We start from the raw sequence: 20,417 nt of genomic DNA, 5'->3' as shown, positions 1-20,417 counted from the left end.
GAAGAGCCCTAACACATGTCAGGGACCTGTTACACATATAGGTCATGTCTGGTATGGATGGTTATAAGCAATGTATTTACCCCTTCGACTCTACGGGTCAAGAAGCCCTTTACTGAACCACCCACAACTTTATCATTAACCCCAAGCTGTGTCCAGCTCCAGAGGAGCCCCATTTCAGAGCCAGCACCTCCAGCTCTGGCCCATCTGTACTTGATACACACCGATTAAGAATAAAAGGGAAATGTAGTCTGAACTGAACAAAGAGACTTCTCACAGCAAAAGCTCAGTGCATATTTACACAGTATCCTGCCTTAATTCTCAGCTTCTTCATTTATGTCATTTTAAGCCCTCCGCAGTAGCAGGGAAGCAGGGAAGCATTAGCTGGTGTTTAATTGTGCGCGGCTGGGTTCAGCGCGGCTCCTGACGAGCTGCTGCTGGGAGACAGCCCCACGGCAGGGCAGGGGCAGGGGCAGGGCTGGGGTGCATGTGGCAAGGCAGTGACAGCCCATGGGACAGCCCATGGCAGAGCCACCAGCTGGGAGGGTGAGAGGCACTGGGGGACACTACCCCAGCCTGAGCTGGCTATGTGATGCCTGGGACAAACCCCCACATGCAACGCCCTGATCTCCTGTTTGTGGGAGACATGAATACATTCTCCCCTAAAACCCATCCAGCCACAATGCCAACAGACCTGAATGTGCCCTAGATCCAACTGGAGGCTCTTCACCCGCCACGTGCCTGCCCTCCAAAGCCTGCTCAATACCAGCTGTTTTCGTTTCCCCCAGTGGATGAGAAAGATGTGCTAGATGAATTACATACAGACCTTGTGGTCCATCAACACCCTCATCCCCATCCCTTCCTCCCAGCGCTGCCTTCCCTGCCTCCACTCCGGCCACCGCCAGCGCCGCTCAGCCCGGCCGGAGCCTGGCCCTGAGTGCAGCACAGCCTGCGGCATGGCACGGCAGCGGGTTCCTAACGGCACCCATCCGTGTTACGATAAAAGGCACTTAACTGCAGCCAGCAGCACCTTATTATATCAAAAACATGGCAGGAAATGTTTTGCAATTGGTTGATTACGGCACAGTAATTCTTCAGGCAGTGTGTGCTGGTTTAGGCTGGGATAGAGTTAATTTTCTCCATAGTAGCCGGTACCGGGCTTTGGTTTGGATTTGTGCTGGGAACAGCGCTGATAACCCAGGGATGTTTTCATTCCTGCTGAGCCGGGCTTACACAGAGCCAAGGCCTTTTCTGCCCCTCACCCCACCCCACCAGCGAGGGGCTGGGGGGGCACAAGGGGTTGGGTCCCACGGCTGGGACAGTGACCCCAGCTGACCCCAGGGATGTCCCTCGCCACATGGCATCAAGCTCAGCACATAGAGCTGGGGGAAGAAGGAGGAAGGGGGGATGTTTGGGGTGATGGCGTTTGTCTTCCCAAGCCACCATTAGGCGTGATGGAGCCCAGCTGCCCTGGCGATGGCTGAGCACCCCCTGCCCGTGGGGAGGAGGGGATGAATTCCGCGGTTTGCTTTGCTTGTGTGCGCGGCTTTTGCTTTACCTGTTAGACTGTCTTTATCTCAACCCACGAGTTTTCTGACTTTTTTTACCCTTCTGATTCTCTCCCCATCCCACTGGGGGGGAGTGAGCAAACGGCTGTGCGGCACTTAGCTGCCAGCTGGGGTTAAACCACAGCCCAGTGAAAGCACGGCAATTCCTAAGATGGGATTTTTTTTGCAAGGCTTCACCTAATTTTATTTTTTTCTTTTTCCCTCCACTCGTTCCCCAGCCCTTCTTCCAAACCTCTCCAGCTTTGCATCATTCTTTGATTTAGTCCCTCAAAAATATATTCTGCTTAACACACTGCAGCGTGGTGCCCAGGAAAGCACCACCGTCCACCGGACCTCTGGGCTTTAAACGTGTAGCAGCAGGAAGAAGTCAAGAAAGCTTTTGCTTTTCACTCTGTAGCCAGCAGCCAGATTCAGGGAGACTGGAGAAAGACCTGACAGGTACTTATAAGCATCTAAATCAGAAAAAGAGACGCTGAGTAAGCACCAAATAAACAGAGTAAGAGGGGCAACGATGCGAGAGGTGGCCAGAGCAGAGGCAAAGGGCAGACAATCCAGCTGACGCATGATCCGCTCGGGCTGTGGTCCCGCTGGCCAGCTGCAGCAAAGCACGGAAAGGTTTTCCGAGCCGACGGGCAGCGCCAGACAGGGTGCACCATCCCCTGACCTGTGCAATGCTGACGCTGTCTCTAAACCATGTGCTGAGCTTTTTGGTGCTTCTAACCTCATTTTGAGCTGCTTTTGCTCCTTTGCCTGGAGGTCAGGGAAAGCCTGCAGGGCGTTCCTCCTGCGTCTGGAAACTGTGTGGAATGAGAAGGACCAGCACGGCACAAGCAAAGCTACTCTGAGCTGCCCGGGAGGCACTTCACTGGTCGCTCCCTTGGCTGCCCTGAGGCTGGTGGGAGAGATGGAGGGCATTTTGCCCTAATAAATCACACCAAGAGCTGGGGTGACATACCGGAGCAGTGCAAATCCCTTGGGGGCAGCAGCTGTGGTGGTGGGGCACTGTACCAAGCCCACTGGAGCTGAGGGAAACATCACCCCGGCCCCAGCTACTCAGAAGCAGGAGCTGAAACCAATTAACTTGATTTGACTTCGGAGGGTGCTCACGTCCTGGTTCGCTGGCTGGGGCTGCGGCTGCCCCCATGCCCGGCCCTGGCTGCCCACCCTGCCGGGCTCAGCACGGTCGCTGCCTGCCCTGGGGTGAAAGCTGGACCTGAGCTCTCTCCCTCAGTTTTGTCTGGTTTGCACCGAGCTGCCTTCCCTCATCCCTCCACAGCAACAACAATGTTCCTCTGCAGCAACGTCTGCATCCCCCCTTCCCTTCAGCAATTAAAAAAAACCCATAAAAATAAATGTAGGGGTCTGTCTTCTCCAAGCGTCCTTTCCAAGCCTGCAAGACCAGTGTCTTTGCACGGTGCCCTTAAAGCAGAAGGACAAAGCTTCCCTGGTCGTGTCCACCTCCGCTCCCGTTGCCTCCTCCCTGCTCCGGCTGTGGAGCCTCTCGCAGGTCCCTGGCGCACTCCCAGGAACGTTTCAGCTCGGCTGAATTTTATTAGTTTTGTCCTCTGGATGAAGTGATCCAATGGTAGTTACGGGAGATAAAAACGAGAAAGGAGGAGGAAACACGGTCCACGTCAAGCAAGTTTAAGGCAACTGAAATCTCATAAGAACTGGTTGGTGGGTGGTGCCAGCTCTTTCTACTAAGTTGCATTAAGAAATAGCTGAAGAAAAGATATTAACCCATTCCCAATGTCACTGCCCCAGCTGGGACCGTATATCCCACAACACAGCTAAGCTGAAGGAGAGCTCCACATCCAGACAGGACCAGGGCCATTGTCCCACCACCCTGAATCATCTTGGGGTCTTAAGGACAAAATTCCTGAGGACAGCCCTCAGCAAGGGGCAGGAACCCAGAGCATCCTCCCCAGGCACCCAGGAAATCCTGTCCCTCCTGCTGCTGCCACCATCCTCATTCCTCCGCCATCCCTCTCCCGGCCCCAGCCACCTGCGGGTGCAGCTCCAAGCCCCAGCCCACCGGCCTGGCAGCCACACGCTCTCGCCTGGCACCGGCTGAAGGCGATGTGCGTCGGCTCCTCCTGAAACAGGAGAGGGCAGAGCTGACCCCAAATACTCTGCACTTGCTGGGGCTCAAGTGCTCGCACTACAAACCGGCTCCGCAGCGCTGGCCTGGCACTGCTGTGTCCAAACCCAGCGACCTGACCCTTTCCAAAAACACAGCGGCTCCCTCCCTGGCACAGCAGGAGGAGGAGGAGGAGGAGGAGGAGGAGGAGGAGGAGGAGGAGGAGGAGGAGGAGGAGGAGGAGGAGGAGAGCAGAGGTTCCCTGTCCCAAGCCTGGTGCAGGTCCCTGCTGCCCCAGCATGGCACTGTGGGAGGGATGAACTGTCTGGTCCCCCTCCTGCCTGAAAACCTTCTAGTCCTCTCTCCCAGGCAGGAGATGCACGCAAAGGCAAAGGTAATAAAACTCAGATGCAGGGCAGGGGGAAATAAATGTAATGGAGGAAACATAGTAGAGACGAGCTGTATGAGCAGAGAGGCCATGGGGCTGCACTTTGAAAAAACAGCTACAAAGCACACTCTGTCTGATGTTTAACAAGAAGCAAAGGCAGGGACATAAAAACAAATAACACCAGGAAACAGGTACAGGAGAACTCCTTTCATTGAAGAAACCCAAGGTTGCTGATTTCACTGCCTTGCATCTCCCCTTCTGCTAAGCACACCCATGAGCACAGTGTTTTAGAACCCCTGTCTCCCCCTCTAAACCCTCTGCACTCGCTGCTTGTCTCAGCACCGGCACGATCCTGCTCCACCACGGATCCTGCTCCAGAGGCGGTTGGATGGATGGACAGACAGCTACAGCAGCAGATCTGGCGTAAGGGGCGGCTGCAGAGCCCAGTGCCAAAGCCTACTCTGTGACGGGAGATCCCAGATACATTAAAGGGAATCATTCTGGGTGTGAGACAGCATTTGCATGTTTGGCGGGTGTCACAGTTTTTTAATTGTCTCAATAAATACATAAACAAAATCTGTTCACTCGTCGGGTTGTTTTTCCCTCCTGGGCTGTGTGGCTCCATGGACGAGAGGAACAGCAATCGCTCAGCTGCCAAACTTGTAGCTGTTGCTGGTGCTTCCTATGATGGATCTGCCAATGAGCCAGATTCAAATTTACATCCGCTACCCCAAGGGGTTTGATCATTTTCTGTACAGTTTTACGGCCCAGCATCAAGACCTCCAAAATGCAGTGGGTTCGCACAAAGGACCGGAGCACAGAGACAGAGCGAAACTCAGCATTACCGTAGCAGGAATTATTAAAAGCCCCTGAAGAGGGAGGGATGAAATGTCCCTCTGCTTCTGGGCATGAAAGATCACCCATGGCTGGTGATGGATGCTGAGACATGCTGAGGGCAGTGAGGTCCCTGCACCCTCCCAGAGGTCCTGCGTGACCAACGTTTCAATTCTGACCTATGCTAGATACCTCCTGGGTGATTTCAGCTCAAGTTTTGGGGCGGCTTCCCCCCTTTCCTCTCTGCCCCTATTTCCCCATCTCACCACTCCCATAATCCCTCTCATTTTGCTGCTCACACCCTTCGGTGGCTGTCAGAAGGTTACAACTCCCATTTAGTCTCCCCATAGCCAAGTGAGACATACCTGACCCTTCTAACTTCCTCTCATAAATCAAAGTGGGAGGCAGGGAGCTGGAGAAATCCCGGTAAGCAGCCAGGATGCTGCTAAGTTGACAGATGCAAGGCTGGTGGCTGCCTCTATGTAAAGCATTTGTCCTTTCCCTGCAGAGGATGAGGCCAAAGGCTGCCTTTATTCCCATGTTAAGCACTGCAAGCTGCTTCTCCACTGCTTTTGCAAGACGACAGCATGTTGGGGTGATAAGAGGCGCAGGCCAGAGCGTCAGGGACGTTATCTGCAGGGATGACGGTGTCTCTGTGATGTGAACGGTAATGAATTGCCCTCTTAGCAGAAATGAGTAAGTTGTGCCTGGTGATGCAATGATCAATTTGCTCCATCATGTGAAGCCATCCATTCATCACAGGCACCTGCTGATAGCCGCTCACGGTCGCTTTATTGGCACCAACGGATCAAGAGCCTCTGCAGGCAGCTCCCTGGGTCCCCACTGAGGAACAGACCAAAATCAGGGTTTCTCCTCTCCCCCGACCTCCTGGCTGGGGGTCCTGCCAGCACTGAGTATCCAGAAATCACAGCCTGCTCTATTCCGGGAGGCAGAAAAGGTGGGAAAAAAGTTCCCATGGCATCTCCCGCACTGAATGACAGGAAGAGCTGGCAAGGTGCCCTCTGCCTGCTCCTGCCCGTACCCTGCTGGCACGCTGCCCATGGGGACCAGCCCAGGCACCTCCTGAGCCTCAGTGGTGCTCGCCTGCAGGAGCACCCGTTTTCCTGTGTCCCTGCAGATATGGCACAAGGCTAAGGCACAAGGCTAAGGCATGAGGCAGATGAGCTCTGCTGCTGCTGCTGCGGCAGCATGGCCACGGCAAAATTGTTTCCTCTCTCCTGGCCCAGATTCCCTTTGCCTTTCTCATCCACTTCACTTTTCATCCTCCTCCGCTCCCAGGGAGCCTCACATTGCAGTGCTGAGTACCGACTTGCAAAACCATGAGTGCCCAAATCACTGTAAATCCCCTGCAAAAAATCACTGCAAAACCCCTGTAAGCCTGGAGAAGTGATGGTGTCGCAAGGGCATGGCAAGGCTGAGCCAGGGAAAGCTACAGGCAGGGAGTAAAACCCCAGCTCCTGTCTTCGACATGAGACGGGACGCATGCAGGCTCAGAGCTGGGGAGCAGAGCTCCCTGCTGCCGAGAGAACTGAAAATAAAATAACAAACAAATAGAAAGAAAAAAATCCAGCTGACTGTACTTTGGAAAAGAATTCAGAGAGCAAAGGGGCTCACTTGGGAGCAAAACAAAGATGAATCGACAGTGAGTTCAAGAGAATTCATTCTGCCGCTGAACACTTGTCTCTCCATCAGGACATCTCAAAGGCTTGTCAAGTAAAGGCAAGGCTTTTATTTGTTTCTATGGTTGCCATAACGATAGAGCTATATGTCATGTCAGGCGGCAGCTGAGGCTCGCGCCTCTGATTTATAGCCGCTCACCAGAAATTACCAACTTTTCTGCAGAGCGGGTGGCACGGTGAACCAGGACCACCAGCCGTTTGCCAGTGCCGCACTCTGCCCCCCAGATTATCCCCCCTCTCGGTCCCCCGCAGCCAGCTGCACCCCAAAGGATGCTTTTATTACCCCCTGCAGGGATGCTCGGTGCTGATGGTGGTGGGACCCGGGGGCTGTGGGTGTGGGTCCTCCCGGTGAGCTGCCAACGGGGCAGAGCCGCGTACGCCGCTGCAATTACAGCGACTCCTGGTCCCACAGGACAAGCAGTACCTCCTAAAGGGCCAGAAAGAGACAGCAAGGTATCCAGGGAAAGCCAGCAGAAGGATTAAACACCTAATAGTAATTTGTTTAAAAAAAAATAGACTACTGTGTTTATCGCCAGGTTATGGGAGAAATACAGATAAGAGAGAGAGACGGGAGCAATGGGGAGAGGGAAACAGGGGTCTTCAAAACAAGTGAGACAAGGTGGGACTGGAGGTATTTCTCATCCTGGCAGGGATGCGCAGCTGGGGCAGCCTGCCCAGCCTGGGAGCCAGCCTCCAGCCCAAGCCAGAGGCTTCCCAGTGCAGGGAGAGCCCTGCAGCGCTGCTGGCCAACCTCATATGAACAAAGATGACACTCTTAGTGTGGCCGCCATGATCCCAGACATGGGACTGACCTGATCATCGCACAGAGGATCAGATTCTGGGGTCAAGGAGGGGATGCTCAGTATGGTTACTGATAAATTATCCATGTGAGCTTCATTAACTCTAAGCACCCTCATGCTTGATTTATGGTGCACAGCCCTAAAACCTCCAGCACTGAGTTCTGCGTGCAAAATCCTGTTCTCCCTCAAGCCCCAGCACACATCGAGCATCCCCGGTGGGATGTTTGCACGTAGACCTTTGGCTCCTGTCTATAGGAAGTTTCTCTAATGACTTGGCCACAGCAGCAGCAGGAGGCTTGGGCCCTTCGTTCCCACCCACCAAAGCACTGCGTACAACTTGTTGCACTGCTCAGTGGTAAAACACACGGAGAACAGTGTCCCTCTGGAGAAGCAGCAGGGAGTCAGCATTCCTCTGGAGGGTCGCTGAAAGGCAGAGCCCCACCTGTCCCTTCCGCAGCCTCAAGCATCTTCATAAAAACGCAAGGCCAGGTTTGAACATTTAACCCTCTGAGTTGTAAAGATTTCATTGCTTGTTTTCTCCAAACCAGGCTTTCTGCAATTTCCCTCCATTAAACTCTTCAAGACAAGTGACCCCAGAGCCAAAAGGTGTTGGACTAATGAAACGTCTGGAGGAATGCAGCACGCTCATTATTAAATACAATTAAATAGAAGAAATGCAGGACTGAGCTACCATCACAGAGTTACAGGACAGCAAACAAGGCACTCCAGGTGCTGAGATGCGGCTGTGTTGGAGCTGGTGTAATTACAGCCCAGATCTGCCCCTTGGCATGGGGATGTGATTGTATTAGAGCTCCAGCGTTGCAGGACCACCTGCAGGAGCTGCCAGCATGGAGGGACAGCAGTGTTACCGTGGTCCCACAGCCCAGGGAACAGGTGCCCCCATGCAGCAGGATGGCTACGTTCGAACACCTACACTATGGACAGCACGTGTTCACCTCTGATGGTAGGTCTGACATTACGCGCCATCATCTGGACAGCTGAACCACCAAAACCGCTGCATTACTGCGCCCTTGAGAAGCTACCAACACTTGTCTCAGGCCAGTGGGACAAAGCAAAGAGGTTGCAAGCTCTAAAAATACCTTTCTCAGTTCATGAAAGCACCCAAGAACCTCAGACGAGTTTCTCGGAGACAGGCCAACGCGATGCCCGCGAGCTCCAAATGCAGCAACATCCCTGCTCACTGACTGCAGCGGACCTGAACAGCCCCAGCATTAGCTCCTCCACACCGTAACGCTCCGCTCTGGTGGTATCGCCTTGGTTTCCACCCACCCCAGGGTCACGGGACCCCGAGCTTGCGGCCTGATCCCCGTTTGAGAAGTGTTTAAGTTCTAATGCAGAAATAATAGATCACGTTTTGGCTTTCACTGTATCTGTGAAACCTTCCATAATTCAACATCAAATATTTATTATTACGTTTATTAAAGTTTTAATAATTTAGCATCTCCTGTATGCAAGATACAAGCACCGTGAACTCGCCTCCCTTATTCTAGCTGGGTCACTCCAATATTTATACCTGGAATTCTCAGTTCGGGTTCCCTTTATGAGGGGAGCAGGCAACAGCCTCTGTGCCAGAAGCTTCCCTCCTCCTGCCTGGTGCTGATCCATCCCGACCGAGACTCTTCCATGAGGATCAGTGCCCAGTTACTACACTGGAGCAGAAAGCAAGCCTCCTAGCCTCTGCTTTCACTAAGGTGCTTTCCGTGAAGATGTGAGGAGGCAAGAAAGAAATCGTGTTCTCCTGGCATTTTAGCTTAGAAAATGTTAACCTATGACAAGGCACCCCTTCACCTTCTCAAATGCAAAGCAGTAGTCTTCCACAGACAAGAAAAGCAACACTCCTAAGACAGCCAAATCATGATAGATATGTACCATCAGTCTCTTTTTGCAGGGTGGGGCCAAGCGCTAATTAGTAACAAAAACACACTTGGAAGTGAGGACCTCTTGGATGCCAGTCCTGGCTCTGCCGTAGGTTTTGTCGGCACTTGCTCCAAGCATAGCCCTGCCAAGCCTCATGATGATGGGAGAGAAGAATGGAAATCCACCATCCCATCACTCTTTGTCTAGCAGAAGACAAGACAGAAGGGTCTGGGAGATATAAGAATCCTGCTCGTGCCCAGGAAGATGATTCGCAACAAACAGAAGAATTTGTGGATGAGGAAATCCCATCAACAGGAGAAGGCAGCGAGAAGGAAGAGGGGGAGGGAGGGATCACAGAGTCTCCCATACTCAATCTTAGTTTAATGGGGGAGAGAGGAACACAGACTAATTACCTTAGAAATTAAACAGTTAAACCTGTGTAGTTTACTGATAAATGCTTGTAAACCAGGCAGAGGAGGACTACCATGACCATTGCTCTCTGAGGCAGAGGCTGCTGCTCCCTTTCCCGCTGGGTCACAGACGACAACTGTTTTGCCTGGCTCCTCTTCCAAGGGATCCCCCTTTGCCCACCCTCAGCACATTCTCCCAGCAAACAGCCTCTCCTTCCACCAGGGCGATTCTCCTGCAATGCCCTCTTAGGCCCCACTTCTGAACTAGGCTGTCACAAGCCCAACGACATCTGGTTAAAATACAAGCTAGCCAAAATGGGGGTGCCAGAGAAATATCCGGATGCTTACTGAATTCAAGGAAGGGAAAAAAAAACCCTCTAATTGTATAATAATTGGACAGGAAACACGGCCTTTCACCAGGGTCTGACCCTGGCCCTTCAGGAGCACCATAGCAGAGTATCAGGGGCTGGGTGGATGTGATATCCCTAGGAGTTTTTGAAAGATGACACCACCTTCATACTGGTAAATGCATCAATTTAAGCTATGCAATCTAATATTAGATTTAAGCTACTTTAAAATTGCCTTGCCACAGGTTCACACCAATTCACCTGACTGGACTGTCAGACTTCGGAGCTATATACACATGCCTGGCCCAGACCCGTAAGGCCCAAAAGAGCCTGGAGAGCTATCGCATCAGATTTCTTATTGGAAGAAGATTAATCAAACTTATCATCATAGAAATTACTGCATCCTCAATAACAATTTAAGGAGCAGTGTAGTCACTCAAGTGTGAGGAAAACAAGAAATCTGCTTCCTACCTGACATCTGCTGGATCTTCCGTCACCAGAACATCTGTCTTGCAGCTGGCAAGAGGATTGATGGAAAGCTCCACGGGGGGCACCACGAAGCTCTTACTGACAGGCAGCCACAGGCCTTGACCCAAGCTATAGGTGGACCTAGAATAAGGACAAACATGTCATATAGGAACAGAGTGTCCACAGCAAAAGGCGGCCCTCTACTGCACCTGACCACTTGGAAGTCAGCGCAACAGTGGCACCATGGGATGAGTGAGTCATTTGGTCTTGTCCTGAAAGCCAAATGAGAGAGGAATAGCTAGAGATGTGACAGGGAGAACATGGGGATGGTCAAGATTCTTCTTTTTAGTCCAGGGGGACTTTACGTGTGCACTGTCCTCCCTTCTGCAGAGATATGTCCAGCTCAGGGGGACGAGAGGGAGACCCTTCCTCATCTGCAGACTACAGACAAATCTTTCAGGTCTGTCAAAGACAAACAACACTCACGTGCCCCAGCCAGCACAAGACGGAGCCGGGAGCAACCAAGAGATAGCATTCACTGGGATGTCCTCACGGCTCTCCCCTCCTGAACATCCAAGCCAAACACACCTTTGACTCACCTGAGTATCTTCTCCGGCGCCTGCTCTCCTGTGACCAAGTCGTATCCCCGCTCGAGCGTCGTGTAGGGCCACGGCCTGGGAGGCAGAGAGGGAAAAAGCAGCTGTGGCATGTCGCTCGGCAGGGAAAGCACCTCAGCCCAGTCCGGGGTCTTTGGTGCCGGTGCCAGCCAGTGGGGAGGAGAACGGGGCACCTCGCCGATGTGGGAGCCAGGACAGAGCAAACACACCATCATATCACCACTCACCCTTCGCTGTGTCCCCAGTCGCTGCGCACACACAAGTGGCGGTGGACGGGGTCCGGGGCATAGCCTTCGTGGCAGCTGCACTCTCCTAAAAGAGAAGAGGGGGAGATGAGACCTTTCTGCCCCAGAGGCACGTCAGCGACCGCAGCATTGGGTCCTCCTCCCTTGCGGTTCTTCTCTGCTTGTTCACGGCCATTCCTGGTTCCTGCTGTGGATCTGGAGCTCTTTGGACTCTTCTAAAACCTCCAGGAGATGTGCAAGAGGAGATGAGGTGTGGAAAGCTGCACGAAACCTGTAGCTCTTTTGGAGGGGTTACATGATGTAGCAGTCACAGTAGCTGGGGGTGGGATTTCATGATGCAGAAGGTTTGTCCTTAACCTGTGTTCCTGTGCAGCCCTGCAGCTCTCCAGGCTCAGCAAATCTCTGCTCTTGGGCCAGTGGTTCATTCCTCAGCGGGGATCATGACCTCGCTTGAGGAGAGCCAGCATCCACTCCATGCACCTCCCAGGCAGGGGATGCTCCCGATTCATCCTGGCCATGTCCCCTTCCCACCTCTGCTCCCAACACCTCGCACAGCGATGGGATGGCGCAGCCTCCTGCAGCCCAAAGTCCCACAGGAGGATGCAGACAGCCCTGACCTCCATCCTCTGCAGGCAGTGCCCATGCTGCTTCCCCATCCCCTGGCTGAGGGGCTCTCGGCCCTGCTCCCCTTTGCTCTCTGGATGCTGGCTCACCCTGTTACACCCTTTTGACAGCAGGAAAAGACATTTCCCACACCAGAAACCCGACTGTGCTTGGCCCAAATTGATTCTGTGTTTGGTAGAAATACATAACCCGGAGCAAGAAACAGCAAAATCAAAAGATTAATTGGATTTGCACGTGGAGTTTCTGTTACAAGCTCCTGCTGATGGTTCCCCCCTGCTTCCCCTCCTCTCCCCATCGTGCCTGACGTCAGGGCAGGCTGAGCTGTAAACACTGGCAGAGGTGGGGATCTGCGGAGCATGCTGGGGGGGGGACATGGGGGACCCCCATCACGGCACTAATGCAGACTGGCAGGTACCTGCGTGCTCATCAGGATCCTAAGTAAGTTCTTAAAATGTCTCACAGGGATTACAGTAAAGAGCTTTATTGTCAGGAGGGAGCGAGACGGGGGTTCAACTGCTGAGATTTTTGAGGAAGAGCTGCCTGGAAAGGGGGAGGCGGCAAAAAAGAAAAGAGGGGGGAAAAAAAGAGACAGCTAATGATGTGCTAAAATGCAACAGCACCTTCATGAAATATTCACTGCCTTAAACACGTCTAATATTAAAGATTAAATGTCCTGGGATTTGTCCTAGCGACTTCGAAGCACTGATTTATGATCTGTCAAAAGCTGCTAACTTCATGATTCATAACGGGAGCAGCAGGAACATTGCTCCTCCAAAGGGAAAGAGTTGGGAGAGAGGCGGTGGCGCCAGCCCCTGCTCCAGCTCAGCCGTGCCCGTGGGCTGGGGAGGTCTCATTGCAAGAAAACGCAGGTCCTAATGGCTCTATCAGTGATTTTAAAAAAAGAAAAGTTATTTTTTTCCGTGGGTGCTTAGCACGCAAGTTTCCCCAGCTGCGCCGCGGATCATTAATTCCTGGCGCTTATTACATAACAAATATATGCTCTGCAAACGAGAGACATCTCAAAGTGCTTGCGAAGCAGAGCTGGGAGTCTTGGGGCACCGGCTCGTGCTCAGCTCCTGTCATGGAAATTAGAGCAAGCAGGGAAAAACCACCTATTAAACATCATGGTGTTTGATGCTGTTGGTATCAAACAGCCCAAACACCTCCCTCCATATCAATGGCTGGAGGCGCCGGGGTGATGAACCCCTTTCCCGCAGAGCAGGAGGGTTGATTTTGTCTACTGGTTTGTTTACTGCTCCGTCAGTTTGGTGTTGGAAGGAGAAACTCTATCAACCTGCAGAAATATTGATTTTATTGACTCCAATCCTGGAGTTTCAACAGCTATAGCCGGTGCTCAAAGCTTTATTGGGAGGTTTATTGGGAGGTTTATTTCAGTAAGTGAGAGGGCAAATGGTGTCACCCGCTGGGGAGATCCAGGGCTGCAGGAAGATGGGACGCGAGGGAAATCCACTCAGGGCACGGAGACCACGGGTACCTTCCCCCCTCCAGGACCACTCGGGACCAGGGAGATTGGCACACTTTTGGCAGTTTCAGAAATTGGATAGGAAGGCTCCCAGCACGGGATCGACTGAACATTGCAGTCTGCTGGAGGAGTGGGGACTCCACCTCTTTGGGACAGATGGTTTAGGATCCATTTCTGTACCTAGAACTACCGACAGGCAATTAGTGGAGTTTCAAAAACCACCTCAGTAGAACCTACGGTGCTCTAACAGGTTTTCGGGAGCTTTTGCTCTCTCCCCATCAGCATCCACACTCCTCCTTTGGCCCCCTGAGCCAGTCCATTATTTTCTCTCTCTCCTCAGCACGATGCTGAGCTGGGGGGGAGCTGAACCAGCCAGGTTAATCCCCATGGACAGAGAAACACCCAGTAAATTCCCTGGAGTGGCAGAAATGGAGGTTCCTGTAGCTCTAATGCCTGTTTAGGGTAGGTGTATTTTCTAAAGAGCAGATTTCAACATGCCATTAAAAAAACCAAACCATCAAAATCCAAAACAATGCCCTTGTTCAGAGTTACTAAATCCCATGTGCTTCTGAGATAAGTGAAGTTATCCCCTCAGCATCGTGCATGCTAAGTTAGGATTCAACCTGAGCTTAAAGCCAGGGTTAACCAAAATAACCAAGTTTGACAAATAACTGTACCGGAAGCCAGATGCAGTTTCCACAGGTCCTGCACATGCCTCCACGCAGTGTTCGGCTGCTGCGGGAGGACAAATAAATCAGGATCTACAAACCACTGTGACAAGCATCCTATTTCTGCAGCCACCAACCCGCACTCTGCCCATGCTAAAAACACAGGCATGTGTGGCCCTTCCTCTTCCTTCAGATTCATAACCCACAAATCGTGTTGGATAATCCATGGCAAATTATGAACTGTTACAGCAAAAGCAAGGATCGCTGCTCATTCAGCTCTGGAGGTCCCATGTTACATTTCCAGTGTATTATTCAACAAAACACTGGGAGCGGGCCAGGAAACCTCTGCTGTTGCAGAGAAAAGGTGCCTAAGCCGGGAAATGCAACACCACAGCTCTAGCAAGACTCAGAAAACACGTCATTGTTGCGACACGTGCAGCTACAGGGAAGGGCAAGGGGACAGCTGAGGCCACGAGAACGTGGCAGCACCCACAGCACTGCTCTCCATCCTCCCCTGCTCCGCTCGCCCCACTTACACAAAACCTCATCAAAGACCACGCTGCCATGACTAATCACGGGTGACATGGAGTTTCCGGGCTGGTTTCTGCTCAGGGAGGGTGAACCTGAACCGCTGTCTGAACCAGCAGGACACATCCCAAAACACCACAGGCGTGTCTTACCTGCAACCTCCCACCTGCTGAGCCTTCATCCCCAGGGAGTCTGGTGGAAGAGAGTACCAGCAGCTCAGCCCACAGTGCCACACAGAGCCGCACACAGAAAGGCAGCAGGCGGGAGCAGGGAACCCAGCCTGCAGCACCTGGGGAAAAGCAGCCCGAGCTCCCTCTGGCCCCAGGCAGCCCTCCTGCAGGCATCCTGCAGGCAACGCTGCCAGCATCGCTCCTGCCCTCAGCTGGGAAGCGAGAAGGAGCTGGAGGCTGACCTGGAGGAACAGGGCAAGCTAAGGACATATCAACCTGGTTTCATCATGCAGACATGAGCTGCTTCTGCCCATTTCTGAGCAAAGGGCTTCTTGCATTGCCCATGCTTCACACGGGCTTTAGGGCTGGAGCTGCAGAAGGGCAGGGCTGGAGCAGTCTGCAGTCATCATTAGCATCCGTGGCTTTTGGCTCAGGGATGGCCCATGCTGAGGCTTGCTCGTGCCTGAAGGAAGCGAATCTAACACAAGCTACATCCAAGCTCATCACCTCCAGTGGCACAGGCATGGTGCAAAGCCAAGTACGTGGAAGAAAACAGCCCTCTGGCCCCTGCTGCATCTCGACCAGCACAGCTGGAGGCTTTAGCTCACTTTTGGGTTTTTTTTCTATTTAAGCTGGAAGCTGCAGAACTATTCTTCCATTTTGCCCACTGCACCGTGCTGCTGCTCCTCCTGAAAGGGGAAAGGGGGTCTTGTGCTGCATCTGCATCCTCCCCGGCCATCCCCACGCTCTGCCCGGGGAGCAGCAGAGCAGGGCTGCGGGACGAACCGCCGGCGTGCCAGAGTAATCCTGTTAGCCTCGTTAGGGAGAGAGGTGATCTGCGGTGATAAAGCTGCAAGATCCCCCTAATCCACCCACCCAGCGCGCAGCACAAAGCTCTTGGAGTCCCTGTGCTCCCCGGGAAGCTGCTCTTTGCTGTCATTGGCATTTTTATTTAAGGAGCCAGAGGGGCTTTGGCAGTGTTAGAACAAACCTGTGGCTCATCAATCCTCTCCTGGCACTGCCGGTGTCCACGATTCCCTTCTCCACAGCAGCACCTCCACCCCTGGGTTTGCAGGGATGCCCTGCTCTACTGGGTCATGCCCCTGCCACAAAAGGATGGTTCTGGGGACAAGCCCCCCCAGCTCAGGTGGTAGCTTATTCCTGGAGGCTGCAGGACTACAAACATGTGTCTTTTGACCTGCGTGAGCATTGCATTACACGCTCACACCTGCTTCAAAGCTGCCTCTCCCACCCTGAGTGATGTACAGCCTGGCCCCAGCTTTTCAGGTCAGCACCCAAGGGTGGACCCTCCTTTCTGGGGACACACACCAGGGGACAGGGCTGCCCCAACAAAGCACCCTCAGTACCAGCAAGCCAGGGAGCTGCAGCACCACCTCCCCAGCCACCCTCAGCTCCGCAGCCCAGCTGGGTCATCCTCCCCGCAGATTCGCCATCCCAGCAGGCATCCCGGTGGGGGGGTGAGCTCCAGCACAGCTGTCCCTCCGACACCACCTCTTGCTTCTCCTCCTTCCACCCACCGTGGCACAGGAGGAGAAAGGGGCTGCAGAGGGAGGTGGGCGCCGGGCGGCAAGCCCAGGCCGAGCGTTTTTCAGCGAACAGAGGCGGCCGTTGAGCGCAGCGGCTGCCCGCCCTGCCAGCCCTGACTGCACCAGTGTTCGCTGCAGGGCCACAGCACAAAGCCCCTCTCTTCTGCACGAGCACAGAGCCATCTCCAGGGTTACCAGCCTGCTCCGAGGTGGGAGGACTGGAGGGTCCCCCCCTTCTTCCCTGCCAGGATGCAAAGTCTTTGCCCCCAACAGCAGTTCAAGCTGTGTGGCCTGAATCCCCTCTCCAGGAGCAAAGGTGGCTGCAAACAGAATCTCCTGGCCTGGCGCTGCTGTCCCAGCCACCAGTTTGGTGCTTGCGAGGGCCATGTCCCCTTGTCACCACTGTTTACAGCAGGAGCCACTGCCCAGGAGCCCCCACGGGGGCAGAGGGGACCTGGGTGCTGCCCCGTTGGACCCATGGGCTGCCTCCTTCCACCATGAGGGACACCCCGTGCTGCCCTCAGCTCTGCTGTCCCCCAACATGTCCCTTCCAAGGTGGTGGCAATACCCAGGACCATGACCAGCAGCCCTGAGCATCAGCTGTGTGGCACAAGCCGCCAACAGACCAACACAAATCACCCCATCTCTCCAAGAGCCATGGCCACAAACCTCCCTTAAGGAAGCTGTCAAGGCCTCAAGAGTCTCATCTGCGTCTGGAGAAAGCCCTGCATTGATTTATCCTTTGCAAAATGTTTCTGAGCTTCTGGCGGAGAAACAACCTCTTTGTCCAGCATCCGCAAAAAGCCTGACAAGGGCCAGTCAAACCCTGTGTCCTTCAGCCGTGTGAAGGGCATGCTCTGGCCCCGCAGGCATCTCTCACAGGCAGAGATCCTCCTCGCCACTGCAGAGCACCCTGGACCCTCGGTGCGAGAGGAGGCTGTGGAGTACCCTCGGGGGCACGGCATGGCCTGACGGTCCCCGCCACTGTCTCCGAACCACGTGCGATGCTCCCTGCCTTGGCCTGTCTCCCTCCCTGCCTACAGCAACCCCTGTGCAGGCAGATCTGGCTGCGCCCCAGCACCCCACCCTAGAGCTGTCATAACCCACAGGGAGGTGCCACGGGCCCGACGCAGCAACAGCCCCCCTTGCTGCCAGCCCTCCTGCCACGGGACGATCACTCTACCAGGGAAATACACGAGAGATCTCAGACACCAAGTCCTTCCACAGACAGGAGTTTCTCTGCCTGCAGTCTGGCCTAAATGAAAACAACAAAACACCAAACTATCTGCTAGCAGCACTTCCCGTGCCAGCCTCAAACTGGCTGCTGCGGGTGCAACTGCAGCAGGTGACGGCTGCCCAGGTGCCCTGGTGCAGCTAGCCTGGGAGAGGCAGCTCCCAGCAGCGCGATGACAAGGGTGAGCTCGCCAGGGATGGGGCAAGACATGCATTTGCACAAGGGTTGGCATCACGGTTTCCCATCGGTAGAGGTAGGGATGAGAGGAAAGTTAAAAAACCCTGCAACAAAACCCCTCCTTAAAGAGTTTGCTGTGCCTCTGCGAGATGGCAGAGCAAGGGCCTCTCTTAAAAAAGAGATTTGGAAAAATTTAAACACAGGCAGGGATGAATGAGGGTCTTAGTAGGATATTAAATTCCCAAATTCAATTAACAAGTGAAGCATCTTCAGAGAGCTGCTCCTCGAGTCATGTTGGCCCTGGCCGAGGCCGTGGCTCCTCCAACCACGGTGGCAGCACCGGCTCCCAGTAAAGCTCTCTGAAAAACTGCTCTTCTTGCCCTTGCTATCTGCTGGTCAAGGCCTTTGGGGACGGCACTTTCCAAACCGGGGTCTCTGCTTCATCCTGACAAGAAATGCAATTTCAGTAAAAGCACTTTAGCTCTCGAGGAACGAGATAGGGAAGGTGGCTTCTGCCTGGCCGACCTGGCACAGAGCATGGAGGGAAAAACTGGGGTTAATTCGACAGTTATCCCTCCTCTCCCCCCGCTGCAAGTCACCCTCTTCACCCAGATCCTTCACAGCTTAACTTCCAAGGATGGCATCTGGGTTTACACTCTGCATGGATTTTATTCTCATGATCATCTGCTCAGCTGAGGGAGCTCTCCCTGGGCACATGAGTGTGGCTGACGCAAGGAAGCACTGAGAGGTCCCAAGGGTGGACTAAGGGTGGTCCAAAATGCCACAGCTGTCACCTTCTGGGGTGACCACTGTCTCAGAGCTGACCATGGTGGGGTGAGAAGCCACCTCCTGCAGCGCTGGTGGGACAGGTCAAGCCGGGGAGGCGGGCCTGGAAGCAGCTCCATACAGGAAACCTCACTCCTCTTCCCCCCCTCCCCGTGGTCTTTAGACAAGCACAGAAATGCCATTACAAGAACATTAGCAGCTGCAGGATTAAACACTCTAATGGCAGAAAATGAGAGTGTAAAGACAGCACAGATAACCTTAACTCAGCCCCCTTGCAGGCATGCATTTTGATTGCTGTTTATGTAGAACACTTCAGCCCAAAGCTAAATTAGCTTGGGAGTTAACTGCCTCCTGCCCTGCTTGGTGCACGAGGCAAGCTGTGCCGCCACATGAAAAGAAATCGTATATTACATGGTTTTTGACCAAGTTATTAAACTACATACCTTAGAGAGACAGAACCTCATCTTATAAAAGTCTAAGTCAATAAAGACACTAGGATCCTCCAACAGCGAAAACAGCAGAAGTGCACAAGAACAAACAAATATTACTTGATGTGCACAAAAGCTGCGTGATATTACATTGAACTATCAGAGAAAATGGCTGTTTTCATAAACACAAATACACCCTCACCAAGGTTGGTCATCTCCTGATTTACATGCTCAGCTCTGCAACCTCCAAATCCCCTTAACAGGTTGCCTTTAAAAAATGGCTCTATTTAAAAATGACTTTCATCTGTCTCCTGCCCGCAAGACCCCTGTCCTACCCGGACAGGAACACCATCTGCAGCTCTGGTGACAAACTAGCCCATTTGGAAGATGATGGAAACCCTGTTTTTTTTCCTCCTGCCAATTTCCAGAAAAGACCCTTCGCTACCACATCTCATTTGGTCCTTACAAGCGTGTGCCTACTGCTTTGGGGGGTGCCATCAATTGTGGATGCAAAGGAGAGAATTTTGATGGAGAAGTGCCTGATTTATAGATGGGGAAAAAAAACTCAGCACATTTGCACCTGCTAATCAAGGTAGCTATCCATCTCATTTATGCCACTGCTCCAGCAAGCCTGACAGCATAAAATCAGAGGCTGTTTTTTCCAGCATTTGGCCCTAAGGGACTGATTCTCCAGCAGGTCTCTTAAGCGATGCCCGCAGAATGTGCAAGTGAATCAGTTTTGTGCATACAAAGCAGGTAATTGTGCTCACAAATCAGGATTTGCATATGCCGCTGAAAACAGAAGCTCTCATAAATGTTACCGGCGCTGGTAAAGAGGCCAGTGAAAAAGCAGTGCTCCTGGATTTTACGCAGAGGTATCCCAGCACGTGGTACGAGCGGCGGCGCTGGCAATGTACTCCACATCTGTCCAAATTACGGAGAGTGAAGAGAGTCGACTGCCAGTCCCAGAAGATGAGAAACCTTCCCCATTCCTGCTTCCAGCAGCACAATCAGCACCTGCCAAGAGGATCGAGTGTTTTGGCTGAACCTCTTCAGCTGAGGATCGCATCCTGACCCCGGAGAGGTACCTGTCCCGTCCGCCGTGGCAGCTGGGGCACGGCCACCAGGTAAAGTCTGCAGGGGGAAGACCCTCAGCAGCATCCATTTGTTTATATATTTGCAGTCACATCAGACCAACCAGCTTGGCCGTTTCCAAGGCGGGGGGGAGGAGAAAGATGATATTTTGCTAATGTGCAGATGTTGGTGCTTCCTCTGAAAAGCTCTGATGAGCTGGTGCTTTGCAATGCAGGTTTGAAATTTGTCAGGGGGGCAGCAATCATTTAATTAAAGAGTGAGTCACACAGCAAAGACACAAGGGAAGGCAAATTAAGGTCGGGCAAGCAAAATGTATTTTGGCATTTCCTAGTGTTTCAGAGCCTC

At 53.1% G+C, this 20,417-nt stretch overlaps 1 protein-coding gene across 2 annotated transcripts in view; it reads right to left on the bottom strand.

Moving 5' to 3' along the window:
• The window catches only part of ASTN2 (astrotactin 2), a 358,900-nt gene that overhangs the window by 189,718 nt on the left and 148,765 nt on the right, over positions 1-20,417 (bottom strand). For both annotated transcript variants that reach the window (XM_064469222.1, XM_064469223.1), the window contains 3 exons: positions 11,315-11,399; positions 11,070-11,144; positions 10,474-10,611 (listed from right to left, as the gene is read on the bottom strand). In XM_064469222.1, the coding sequence (XP_064325292.1) occupies positions 10,474-10,611; positions 11,070-11,144; positions 11,315-11,399 (298 nt within the window). The remainder of the gene's footprint in view (positions 1-10,473; positions 10,612-11,069; positions 11,145-11,314; positions 11,400-20,417) is intronic.

The sequence above is a fragment of the Phalacrocorax carbo genome, chromosome 18, assembly GCF_963921805.1.
Source record: "Phalacrocorax carbo chromosome 18, bPhaCar2.1, whole genome shotgun sequence".
Taxonomy (NCBI): Eukaryota; Metazoa; Chordata; class Aves; order Suliformes; family Phalacrocoracidae; genus Phalacrocorax; species Phalacrocorax carbo.
This window is presented reverse-complemented; position numbering and strand designations above follow the sequence as displayed.